This window comes from Oncorhynchus clarkii, unplaced genomic scaffold (genome assembly GCF_045791955.1).
Source record: "Oncorhynchus clarkii lewisi isolate Uvic-CL-2024 unplaced genomic scaffold, UVic_Ocla_1.0 unplaced_contig_12117_pilon_pilon, whole genome shotgun sequence".
Lineage (NCBI taxonomy): Eukaryota > Metazoa > Chordata > Actinopteri > Salmoniformes > Salmonidae > Oncorhynchus > Oncorhynchus clarkii.
This window is the reverse complement of record NW_027261150.1, coordinates 166689-179237: the sequence shown is the minus strand read 5'-3', so window position 1 is coordinate 179237 and position 12549 is coordinate 166689. Positions and strand designations below refer to the sequence as shown.

At 45.4% G+C, this 12549-nt stretch overlaps 1 protein-coding gene across 1 annotated transcript; it reads left to right on the top strand.

Moving 5' to 3' along the window:
- Positions 1–1779: 1779 nt before the first annotated feature.
- Positions 1780–12328, top strand: LOC139405473 (uncharacterized). Its single transcript, XM_071147803.1, has 6 exons — positions 1780–1947; positions 3719–5764; positions 9670–9878; positions 10579–10786; positions 11173–11297; positions 11475–12328. Exons 1-6 carry the CDS (start codon positions 1945–1947, stop codon positions 11530–11532), a joined length of 2649 nt encoding a protein of 882 aa, XP_071003904.1. The 5' UTR covers positions 1780–1944; the 3' UTR covers positions 11533–12328.
- The last annotated feature ends 221 nt before the right edge of the window (positions 12329–12549 follow it).

Below are 12549 nucleotides of genomic sequence, written 5' to 3'. Positions count from 1 at the left end.
AACCAGGTAGGCTAGTTGAGAACACCTTTATTTAACCAGGTAGGCTAGTTGAGAACACCTTTATTTAACCAGGTAGGCTAGTTGAGAACACCTTTATTTAACCAGGTAGGCTAGTTGAGAACAAGTTCTCATTTGCAACTGCGACCTGGCCAAGATAAAGCATAGCAGTGTGAACAGACAACACAGAGTTACACATGGAGTAAACAATTAACAAGTCAATAACAAAGTAGAAAAAAAAGAGAGTCTATATACATTGTGTGCAAAAGGCATGAGGAGGTAGGCGAATAATTGCAATTTTGCAGATTAACACTGGAGTGATAAATGATCAGATGGTCATGTACAGGTAGAGATATTGGTGTGCAAAAGAGCAGAAAAGTAATAAATAAAAACAGTATGGGGATGAGGTAGGTAAAAATGGGTGGGCTATTTACCGATAGACTATGTACAGCTCGGTTAGCTGCTCAGATAGCAGATGTTTGAAGTTGGTGAGGGAGATAAAAGTCTCCAACACCGTTATGGGAAAATCCGGCTATAGTGGATCTGATTGAATCAGGGCCCTCAGTATAACATCATTGTTATGGAGGATAATATATGCTGATACATGTTTAAAGATTCCTCTGAACCACCGTTTAGAGACAGAGACAGACACAGAGTCTGGCCAAGGAGAAACCATGACTATGACAGACGGAGGACTTTGTACCTAACTGATATAATGACTGTAAAATGTCCAGTTGTATATGTTTCCACACCACCCACGGAGTTACAGATAGACCAAGAGGACTTTTATTGAGAGTTTAGCGCCGCCTTGTGGTGACTTTAATGTAAACGTGGAGTCTTCTGTAGCTCAGTTGGTAGAGAATGGGAGCTTGCAACGCCAGGATATTGGGTTTGATTCCTGCGATCCCCCCATAAGTAAGATGAATGCATGCATGAATGTAAGTCACTTTGGAGAAAAGTGTTTGCTAGATGGGATATAAGTATGTCAACATCAGATCTGTCGATGAATTATCAACTTAGATATAAATTCCATTACTTTACAACAAAGAACACGTGAATGATTATCTTTCTCAAGACAGACAGACTGCAGGAAGGAACACCTGTGTTCTATCATGTATATCCCCAGGGATTTGGGGGGAAAACCAACCCCGTTCTCTGATATCTTGTGTGAGGCAGGCGAAGAGCACAGGGCTATATAAAGATGGCTCGATAATGAACAGGCATTGGAGGAATCCACGGCCCGCTCACCACACACACACACACACACACATATACACACCCACACACTTCCTCCTATTAAGTCATCCCCGCCTTCTCTCTTCTCCAATTGGATATTGCCACTATGGCCCCTCCCCATAAGAACTTTGTCAAACAACTGTCAAAGCGTTCTAATTTGCATTCTCATGGAATGTAACTGTCATGGAACATTGGTTCCAACATGGTGCCAATTTAAATGAAGGGAAAAAAATGATCTATTGCTAAGCTGTAGTCTGTGTGTCCTCTGGACCCTGGTCAAATGTAAACGCACTGCTTAGGGAAGTGGGTGCCATTTGGGAACCAACTTATATCTATGACAGAGCCAGACCACTCTGTCTCCTCTTTCTCCCTACAGACAAGTGTTTATTAATACATGTAAACCGAATCATAGTCGCCAGGGCAACGCATAGCAGCCCACTGACTGGTGGAGAGGAGGCAGAGTCAATCCTCTCTCTCTCTCTATCTCTTTCTTTCTCCCTGTCTCTTTCTCTCTCTCTCTCTCTCTCTCTCTCTCTCATCTCTCTCATCTCTCTCTCTCTCTCTCTCTCTCTCTTTCATCTCTCCTTCCTTTCTCTCTTATCCTCCCCTCACTCTCTCTTCTCCAGACCCACTGTCTCAGTTTCATCTTGTGGATATACTGTCTAAGGACAGAGGAGAGGAGAAAAGGATTGGAGAGAAAGTATCTGCTGAATGGTAAGTTTATCAAACATATCTAATAACATCAACTTCAAGTCTGTGCGTTTTTTTGAGATCGTGGTCCAACAGCTACTTAAAGTGTGTTTCTGGATCGGTTTTCAGAGTGTTTATCTGTAAAGCAGAGACACAGTTATTTATGTCCTGATAAAGTAGTTGTTTGGTCAGTGCAGGTTTGTACCTCTCTGAATCTGAATAATCTGCTGTAGGGCAGTTTGTGGACAGTCAACTGTAAAGCAGTTTGTGGACAGTCAACTGTAGGGCAGTTTGTGGGCAGTCAACTGTAGGGCAGTTTGTGGGCAGTCAACTGTAGGGCAGTTTGTGGACAGTCAACTGTAAAGCAGTTTGTGGACAGTCAACTGTAGGGCAGTTTGTGGACAGTCAACTGTAAAGCAGTTTGTGGACAGTCAACTGTAGGGCAGTTTGTGGGCAGTCAACTGTAGGGCAGTTTGTGGACAGTCAACTGTAAAGCAGTTTGTGGACAGTCAACTGTAAGGCAGTTTGTGGGCAGTCAACTGTAAGGCAGTTTGTGGGCAGTCAACTGTAAGGCAGTTTGTGGGCAGTCAACTGTAAGGCAGTTTGTGGGCAGTCAACTGTAAGGCAGTTTGTGGGCAGTCAACTGTAAGGCAGTTTGTACATGTACATAACATAAGCGGGAGACTCATGACGGAGGCTCTGTAGGAATGTGTCTTCTCCAAGCGTACCCTGCCCAGGCAGGAAGAGAGAGACAGCTGGTCCCCCTGCCATGCCGGTAACTGTCAATCCTAGGACACCGGCGACACTGCAGAGAGACTGGCACTGAAAACAGTGGTTAAATGTACATAAATTGTTCATAAGAGGGGTACAGAGGGGTACAGCTAGGTAGTTTTCCAGAGTCCATTCACAGGTTACAAAAACTGACACAGTATATGACACAGGAAGTACTTGTATACAGCAGTGGTTTTCTTTTGAGTTAACAGCTCATACATTTTTTTGGGGGGGGGGGTTGCCTCTAAAGACAGGTCCTGTCCTACAAGAACAGTTGGTTTTGTTTAATTGGTGGGTTCACAAAAAAACACTAAAACGTCAACAACGAGTCCAACAATAAGTAATAAGTGAGTCTTACAGAATAAGCTAATGCTAGCTCCGGCTAACTTAACAGGCCGAGTCATTACAGCTAAACACCGAGCTTAGTCTTCCTGACGCAGTGTGAATAGTTTGTCCATCGACTGGTACATGACATGTTAGGACGATGTACTCTGTAATGTACTCTATGTCATAACAGTTGCTAAAGCGTTAGAGCCAGAGGCTACGAGCCAGGCTAGAGGGTGTCACAGTGTTTCTGTGAATGCCTGTGTATTAGGATATAGGTCAATGTGTGTCCCTATAAGAATAAGAGTAAACGCACAGTGTGCGTGTGTGTGTGTGTGTGTGTCTGTGTGTGTGTGTGTGATCCCAGCTGTCCGTTGGTGCTAGGCTAGGGCAGCTGTCCCGTGGTGACTGACGTTCTTTAGGCTTATTGCTGTAATGCACCCCACCTCACCGTAACCCCTACCCCGCCTGACCCCTTCCTCTGTTTCCAGTTGACTAAAACATCCTGATCGAAGACAACACCACCCCAGTCTGTTGAATGTGTTTCAACCTATAGACTCTGTGGTTGGCATGCCTGTCCGCCAAAACAAATTGTTTCCTATATGGTCGCAGCTGGCTTTTTCTACAATATCACATTATTAGGTTTACAATATTACTCACAACTTCTGTTCGCTCTTCATCTTCTTCCTATTCATCACAGGGCATGGAAGACCAAGAGACTGAGCTGCCGATGGACCCGGAAATCTGCTTCGATCCGCTGTTCATCGACGAGGAAGATAAGAATGGGGACGATGGTGTTGAAGAGGAGACAGGCGCTTCATTCCAGCCTCTACTGGGAGATACCAGAACAGACACAGTCCTGACGGGCTCAGCTCACAGTCAGTCCTCCCTATCGGATACCTGCAGAGAGACACACCTGGATGAGACACAAGCCCAGTTCAAGGACATGGACACCATGTTTAGAAGTCGTGTCGGAGAAACGACAGACTCGTTTGGGTCTCACCTGTCGACGACGGCCCAAATTAACACACACCTTAGTGGGTTAGGACAGATCCAGCCACACCTTAGTGGGTTAGGACAGAACCAGCCACACCTTAGTGGGTTAGGACAGAACCAGCCACACCTTAGTGGGTTAGGACAGAACCAGCCACACCTTAGTGGGTTAGGACAGATTCAACCACACCTTAGTGGGTTAGGACAGATTCAACCACACCTTAGTGGGGTAGGACAGAACCAACCACACCTTAGTGGGTTAGGACAGAACCAACCACACCTTAGTGGGTTAGGACAGAACCAGCCACACCTTAGTGGGTTAGGACAGATCCAGCCACACCTTAGTGGGTTAGGACAGAACCAGCCACACCTTAGTGGGTTAGGACAGAACCAGCCACACCTTAGTGGGTTAGGACAGAACCAGCCACACCTTAGTGGGTTAGGACAGATCCAGCCACACCTTAGTGGGGTAGGACAGAACCAACCACACCTTAGTGGGTTAGGACAGATTCAACCACACCTGAGGGAGATGGATGACCTATTGAAGAGTTGTGAAGACATGACAGGTGTCTCCATCGCCTCCTGCCTGTCCACCATGTACACAGACACACACCTGTCTGGAGCAGCTCAGAACCAGAATCAGTCAGACATACAGAAGATGGTTGCTATGATGGGGAGCTGTGGTGGTAATGAGTGTCACACAGGTGGATCCATCCTGACCTACACAGACACACACGTGGAGGAGTCTAGGAACCAGTGCCAAAGCCACCTGAAGGAGGTGGAATCCATTTTGGATCAGAGTGGAGCCACAGGAGCCGCTGTCCAGCCTCAGTTGCCTCCTCTTACCGCCGCAGGCACTCAGCTGAGTGGCACTATGGCTGAGTATCAGACCGAGCTAATGGCGATGCTGGCCATGTTAGAGAACTGTATGGAGGAGGCAGGGATTACCTTTGACCCTTTAGAGTGGACTTACCCTAGTTTACCCAAAGGATACGGCCAACCCAACCCCAACATGAAAAAGGTAGCACAAGACAGACACATGGAGAGAGGAGTCGCAACACAAGGACACAAGGAGTCTGTGGGATGTGTGGATATGAAGCCATATTTGGGAAGTACCTTTGGCCAATTTGAGCCCCCAAGCTACCAAGCTATCTCCACAGAAAGACACTCGGATGAGTTAGGAGACTGTGGAGATACACACACAAGAGGGTCCATGTCCACGGTGGTATGTGACGAGGACACAGAAGGACATGTCTCCGGTGTTTCTGTGGGGGACACAGAGGCTCACATTATCTGGGGTCAACAACTAGAGACAGGGCTGGGAGGGGTGGAGATGAGGGGATCCGTGCAGGAGTTGGAGGTGCTGGGTACTGCGCTAGAGGGGTGCATCGAGGAGGTGGAGAAACTGGAGAAGAGACGGAATGAACTGATGGGAGAGCTGCAGGCACTGAGAGAGGAGAAGACGGGGACAGAGGAAGGGAGTGAAGGAGGGCAGGCGGCACAGTTAAGCCAGGTGCTGAATATTGAGGCAGACGGGAGGAGGGAGGCGCGGATGAGGGAGTGGCAGTCTTTGAGGGCTGAGAGGAGTGAGGAGCAGAGGAGGCTGTCCAGTGTGCGTCTGGAGAGGCAGGGTCTTCAGGAGGAGATTAGGAGGCTGAAGAGGAGGCTGTTCTCTGTCGCCAGGGAGTGTGCTCACAACCAGGTCACCCTGGCAACCCAGCAGCGTGAGGTTGCCCTGCTAAACAAAGAACAGGTAGGGGCTGGAGTGTTCTTCTGACCATTCCAGAACGTTCTGAGTATCCACTACACTCCTGGGTGTTCAGGATATACATGAGTATCCATTACACTTCTGGGTGTTCAGGATATACATGAGTATCCATTACACTTCTGGGTGTTCAGGATATACATGAGTATCCATTACACTTCTGGGTGTTCAGGATATACATGAGTATCCACTACACTTCTGTGTGTTCAGGATATACATGAGTATCCATTACACTTCTGGGTGTTCAGGATATACATGAGTATCCATTACACTTCTGGGTGTTCAGTATATACATGAGTATCCATTACACTTCTGGGTGTTCAGGATATACATGAGTATCCATTACACTTCTGGGTGTTCAGGATATACATGAGTATCCATTACACTTCTGGGTGTTCAGGATATACATGAGTATCCATTACACTTCTGGGTGTTCAGGATATACATGAGTATCCATTACACTTCTGGGTGTTCAGGATATACATGAGTATCCATTACACTTCTGGGTGTTCAGGATATACATGAGTATCCATTACACTTCTGGGTGTTCAGGATATACATGAGTATCCATTACACTTCTGGGTGTTCAGGATATACATGAGTATCCATTACACTTCTGGGTGTTCAGGATATACATGAGTATCCACTACACTTCTGGGTGTTCAGGATATACATGAGTATCCATTACACTTCTGGGTGTTCAGGATATACATGAGTATCCAATACACTTCTGGGTGTTCAGGATATACATGAGTATCCATTACACTTCTGGGTGTTCAGGATATACATGAGTATCCATTACACTTCTGGGTGTTCAGGATATACATGAGTATCCATTACACTTCTGGGTGTTCAGGATATACATGAGTATCCATTACACTTCTGGGTGTTCAGGATATACATGAGTATCCATTACACTTCTGGGTGTTCAGGATATACATGAGTATCCACTACACTTCTGGGTGTTCAGGATATACATGAGTATCCATTACACTTCTGGGTGTTCAGGATATACATGAGTATCCAATACACTTCTGGGTGTTCAGGATATACATGAGTATCCATTACACTTCTGGGTGTTCAGGATATACATGAGTATCCATTACACTTCTGGGTGTTCAGGATATACATGAGTATCCATTACACTTCTGGGTGTTCAGGATATACATGAGTATCCATTACACTTCTGGGTGTTCAGGATATACATGAGTATCCACTACACTTCTGGGTGTTCAGGATATACATGAGTATCCATTACACTTCTGGGTGTTCAGGATATACATGAGTATCCATTACACTTCTGGGTGTTCAGGATATACATGAGTATCCACTACACTTCTGGGTGTTCAGGATATACATGAGTATCCATTACACTTCTGGGTGTTCAGGATATACATGAGTATCCACTACACTTCTGGGTGTTCAGGATATACATGAGTATCCACTACACTTCTGGGTGTTCAGGATATACATGAGTATCCATTACACTTCTGTGTGTTCAGGATATACATGAGTATCCATTACACTTATGGGTGTTCAGGATATACATGAGTATCCACTACACTTCTGGGTGTTCAGGATATACATGAGTATCCAATACACTTCTGGGTGTTCAGGATATACATGAGTATCCACTACACTTCTGTGTGTTCAGGATATACATGAGTATCCACTACACTTCTGTGTGTTCAGGATATACATGAGTATCCACTACACTTCTGTGTGTTCAGGATATACATGAGTATCCAATACACTTCTGGGTGTTCAGGATATACATGAGTATCCACTACACTTCTGAGTGTTCCAGCACCTTTTTAATTATTATTATTTTTATTTAACCAGTTGAGGCCAGTTGAGAACAAGTTCTCATTTACAACTGCGACCTGGCCAAGATAAAGCAAAGGAGTACGACAAAAACAACACAGAGTTACACACGGGATTAACAAACATACAGTCAATAACACAATAGAAAAATCTGTATACAGTGTGTTCAAGTAGTAAGGAGTAGGAAGTAAGGAGGTAAGGCAATAAATAGGCTATTAGTGGCGAAGTAATTACAATTTATCAGATTTACACTGGAGTGATACACGTGCAGACGAGGATGTGCAAGTAGAAATGCTGGTGTGCAAGAGAGCAGAAAAACAAAAACACATATGGGGATGAGGTAGGTAGTTGGTAGGATGGATGGGCTATTTACAGATGGGCTGTGTACAGCTGCAGCGATCGGGTGTCCATATACCTTCTGAGCATCCATGAATCTTCTGGTGTTCCAGCACCTTCTGAGTATCCATGAATATTCTGGTGTTCCAGCACCTTCTGAGTATCCATGAATATTCTGGTGTTCCAGCACCTTCTGAGTATCCATGAATCTTCTGGGTGTTCCAGCACCTTCTGAGTATCCATGAATCTTCTGGGTGTTCCAGCACCTTCTGAGCATCCATGAATCTTCTGGGTGTTCCAGCACCTTCTGAGTATCCATGGATCTTCTGGGTGTTCCAGCACCTTCTGAGTATCCATGAATCTTCTGGGTGTTCCAGCACCTTCTGAGTATCCATGAATCTTCTGGGTGTTCCAGCACCTTCTGAGTATCCATGAATATTCTGGTGTTCCAGCACCTTCTGAGCATCCATGAATCTTCTGGGTGTTCCAGCTCCCTCTGAGTATCCATGAATCTTCTGGGTGTTCCAGCACCTTCTCAGTATCCATGAATCTTCTGGGTGTTCCAGCACCTTCTGAGTATCCATGAATCTTCTGGGTGTTCCAGCACCTTCTGAGTATCCATGAATCTTCTGGGTGTTCCAGCACCTTCTGAGTATCCATGAATATTCTGGTGTTCCAGCACCTTCTGAGCATCCATGAATCTTCTGGGTGTTCCAGCTCCCTCTGAGTATCCATGAATCTTCTGGGTGTTCCAGCACCTTCTCAGTATCCATGAATCTTCTGGGTGTTCCAGCACCTTCTCAGTATCCATGAATATTCTGGGTGTTCCAGCACCTTCTCAGTATCCATGAATATTCTGGGTGTTCCAGCAGCTTCTGAGCATCCATGAATCTTCTGGGTGTTCCAGCACCTTCTGAGTATCCATGAATCTTCTGGGTGTTCCAGCACCTTCTGAGTATCCATGAATCTTCTGGGTGTTCCAGCTCCCTCTGAGTATCCATGAATCTTCTGGGTGTTCCAGCACCTTCTCAGTATCCATGAATCTTCTGGGTGTTCCAGCACCTTCTCAGTATCCATGAATATTCTGGGTGTTCCAGCACCTTCTCAGTATCCATGAATATTCTGGGTGTTCCAGCACCTTCTCAGTATCCATGAATATTCTGGGTGTTCCAGCACCTTCTCAGTATCCATGAATATTCTGGGTGTTCCAGCACCTTCTCAGTATCCATGAATCTTCTGGTGTTCCAGCACCTTCTCAGTATCCATGAATCTTCTGGGTGTGCCTTCTGTGCTAGACAACCTTCTGAATGTTCCTAAACCGTCAGTATTCCAAAACCTTATGTGCATTCTAGAACCTTCTTGAGTGTTTTGTATATCCTGAACCCCCAGAATATTGTATGAGTGTTCTAGAGTATTTCAAATGTTAAATGTTCTAGAACACTGAGTGTTCCAGAACCCTCTGCTGCGTCGATCAGAGCTCAAAAGGCAATGCAGGTTATTCTCTCTCTCTCTCTCTCTCTCTCTCTCTCTCTCTCTCTCTCTCTCTCTCTCTCTCTCTCTCGCTCTCTCTCTTTCTCTCTCTCTCTCTCTCTCGCTCGCTCTCTCGCTCTCTCTCTCTTGCTCTCTCTCTCTCGCTCTCTCTCTCGCTCTCTCTCTCTCTCTCTCGCTCGCTCTCTCGCTCTCCGTCTCGCTCTCTCTCTCGCTCTCCGTCTCGCTCTCCGTCTCTTCCCCAGCTGGAACTTGACGCACTGATCATCAAGCTGACGGAGGAGGTGTCTCAGCTTCGCTCCACCCACCAGTCCCAGCTCTCCACTCTGCAGTCCCAGCTCCAGACCCACAGCCAGACACCCAACCCCATAGAGGAGATGACCCAGAGCAAGAGGAACTCCTGTGGGGAGTTACAGCAGTACCTGCAGGGGGGGCTCAAGGCCCTGGAGGAAAGGTATTCTCTCTCAACATTGCCAGGCGTTATCATAACTCAAAGGTGGTCTCTAGTCAAGCATGGCACTAGGATTGACACAGCAATTATGAGGTACGCACTTATCATGATTGGTACTATGATCATGAATTATATATCATGATACCAAATTCCAATAGCCCCGGTATTGTTATTTTACTGCTGCTCTTTAATTATTTATTTCTCATCTCTTTTTTTTGGTTTTTCTTAAAACTGCATGGTTGGTTAAGGGCTTGTAACTAAGCATTTCACTGTAAGGTCTACTACACCTGTTTTATTCAGCATTTCACTGTAAGGTCTACTACACCTGTTTTATTCAGCATTTCACTGTAAGGTCTACTACACCTGTTGTATTCAGCATTTCACTGTAAGGTCTACTACACCTGTTGTATTCAGCATTTCACTGTAAGGTCTACTACACCTGTTGTATTGAGCATTTCACTGTAAGGTCTACTACACCTGTTGTATTGAGCATTTCACTGTAAGGTCTACTACACCTGTTGTATTCAGCATTTCACTGTACGGTCTACTACACCTGTTGTATTGAGCATTTCACTGTAAGGTCTACTACACCTGTTGTATTCGGCGCATGTGACAAATACAATTTGATTTGATCCCGTACATAGATTTGCAGATGTTTTGTTAGGTGCACTGAAATTCATTATCCTCTTTCCTCCTCCCCCAGGTATGAGCCAATGCTGCTGGCCCTGTTGAAGCGGAGGGAGGGGACGTCAGAGGCCCTGGTGAAGGCCAGGCAACAGGCCCAGGAGCTGAGGGCCCGCCGGGGGCCCCTGAGGGAGGAGGGACAGAGGCTGGGGCTGCAGAGAGCCTGCCTGGAGGAGAGACTCAAACTGACGGAGACACACAGGAGAGAGGACGTGGAGCAGTATAGGGTATGGAGGGATGAAGGGAGGGATGGAATGAGACACACAGGAGAGAGGACGTGGAGCAGTATAGGGAATAGCGGGATGAAGGGAGTGATGGAATGAGACACACAGGAGAGAGGACGTGGAGCAGTATAGGGTATGGAGGGATGAAGGGAGGGATGGAATGAGACACACAGGAGAGAGGACGTGGAGCAGTATAAGGTATGGAGGGATGAAGGGAGGGATGGCACGAGGGAGAGGTCCAGTAGATAAGGTTGGAATTACAAGGCTGTCCAAGACACGCTCATAACAAATCAAAGCACCTCCAACACACACAGAGACAGAGATTAGAACACCAGTCTTTCAGTACATTATAAAGACACTAATGTCAGGTTTATGAAACCTCCCCACAGGAGACAGTGGACCGGCTGGAGGAGACCAGCAGAGAGCAGAAGATGGAGCTACAAATTCAGAAGAGGAAAACCAAGGAAATGGAGGAACTGAGAGACAGTCTTACGAAAGAAGTCTACCTGTACAGGTGAGACGATTGACCGTTTCAAGCTCCTAATTCAACCTTTCCGGAATTTACCACACAGCCAACAAATAATATCAGCATTGGCTATTAAAATCAGTTCATTAAAATGATACATCACTAGTTTATAACATGGTTAACATGTTGTCTGTAATCTAGGGATTTTTTTTGTTCTCCTTACAGAGGCATCGTCGAGGACCATAACAAGAATGATCTCATCAGTGTGAGGGAGGAAACATGACCACTGGGACTAATAGAAGTCAAATATAATATGACTGTACATATCATTAAGAACACCTTCCTATTATTGCTTTGCAGTTCTTGACACAAACCAGTGCGCTTGGCACCTACTACCACACTCTGTTCAAAGGCAGTAACACATGTTGTCCATTCACCCTCTGAATGACACACATATACAATCCATGTCTCAACTGTCTCAAGGCTTAAAACTCCTTCTCTAACCCCGTCTCCTCCCCTTCATCTACATGTCTCCTCCCCTTCATCTACATGTCTCCTCCCCTTTCATCTACACTGATTGAAGTGGATTTAACAAGTGACATCAATAAGGGATCATATATTTCACCTGGATTCACCTGGTCAGTCTATGTCATGGAAAGAGCAGGTGTTCTTAATGTTTTGTATACTCAGTGTAAGTCAGTTTTAGGTAACGAGACGAACTGCCCTTTGTCTGTACACAGTCACTTCTATTATAACCTGCTTTACAAATATACTTTTCAGATGCATGTGTGAGTATTATCTGGAACGATAAGAGAGAGACATTGAAAATGTTATTTTTTTTTTTTTAAACAAGGGAAAAAGAAAGATGGCTGGTTCGTACACTGGCAGCAAAAACCTGAGTAACCAATCAGGTTTGGAAAGCGGTCTCTTTTAAACATCAAAATCTCAACAACATCATTATCATTCTATATTTAGACATTGTTAAACATCTGTAGAGCAGAAGGTTCTGGAACAGTCTGAAGATAGATGTGATTTTTGTATTCTTTATAGAGAGCATTGCGGTCATGAATAAATTTTTAAAAAGGGTGTTGTGTTCTTTTAAACTGTAAACTATCTTGAGTGTTGGTGAGGAGTTTACTGCCATTAGTCAGAACACAGGGCCTGCCTTCCCAAATCGCACTCTATCCTCTACGTACTGCACTACTTTTGACCCTGGCCCGGTGTCAGGGAATAGGGTGCACTATACAGGGAACAGGGTGCCATTTGGGAAGGCCCAAGCAGCGAGAAGGAAGGTGTGCAT

What these genes read in the sequence shown, in the direction of transcription:
- LOC139405473 (XM_071147803.1), top strand. An exon ending in CCCTGCTAAACAAAGAACAG is followed by an intron (nt 5,765 to 9,669) that starts GTAGGGGCTGGA and finishes TCTCTTCCCCAG; the next exon opens with CTGGAACTTGACGCACTGAT. An exon ending in CTCAAGGCCCTGGAGGAAAG is followed by an intron (nt 9,879 to 10,578) that starts GTATTCTCTCTC and finishes CTCCTCCCCCAG; the next exon opens with GTATGAGCCAATGCTGCTGG.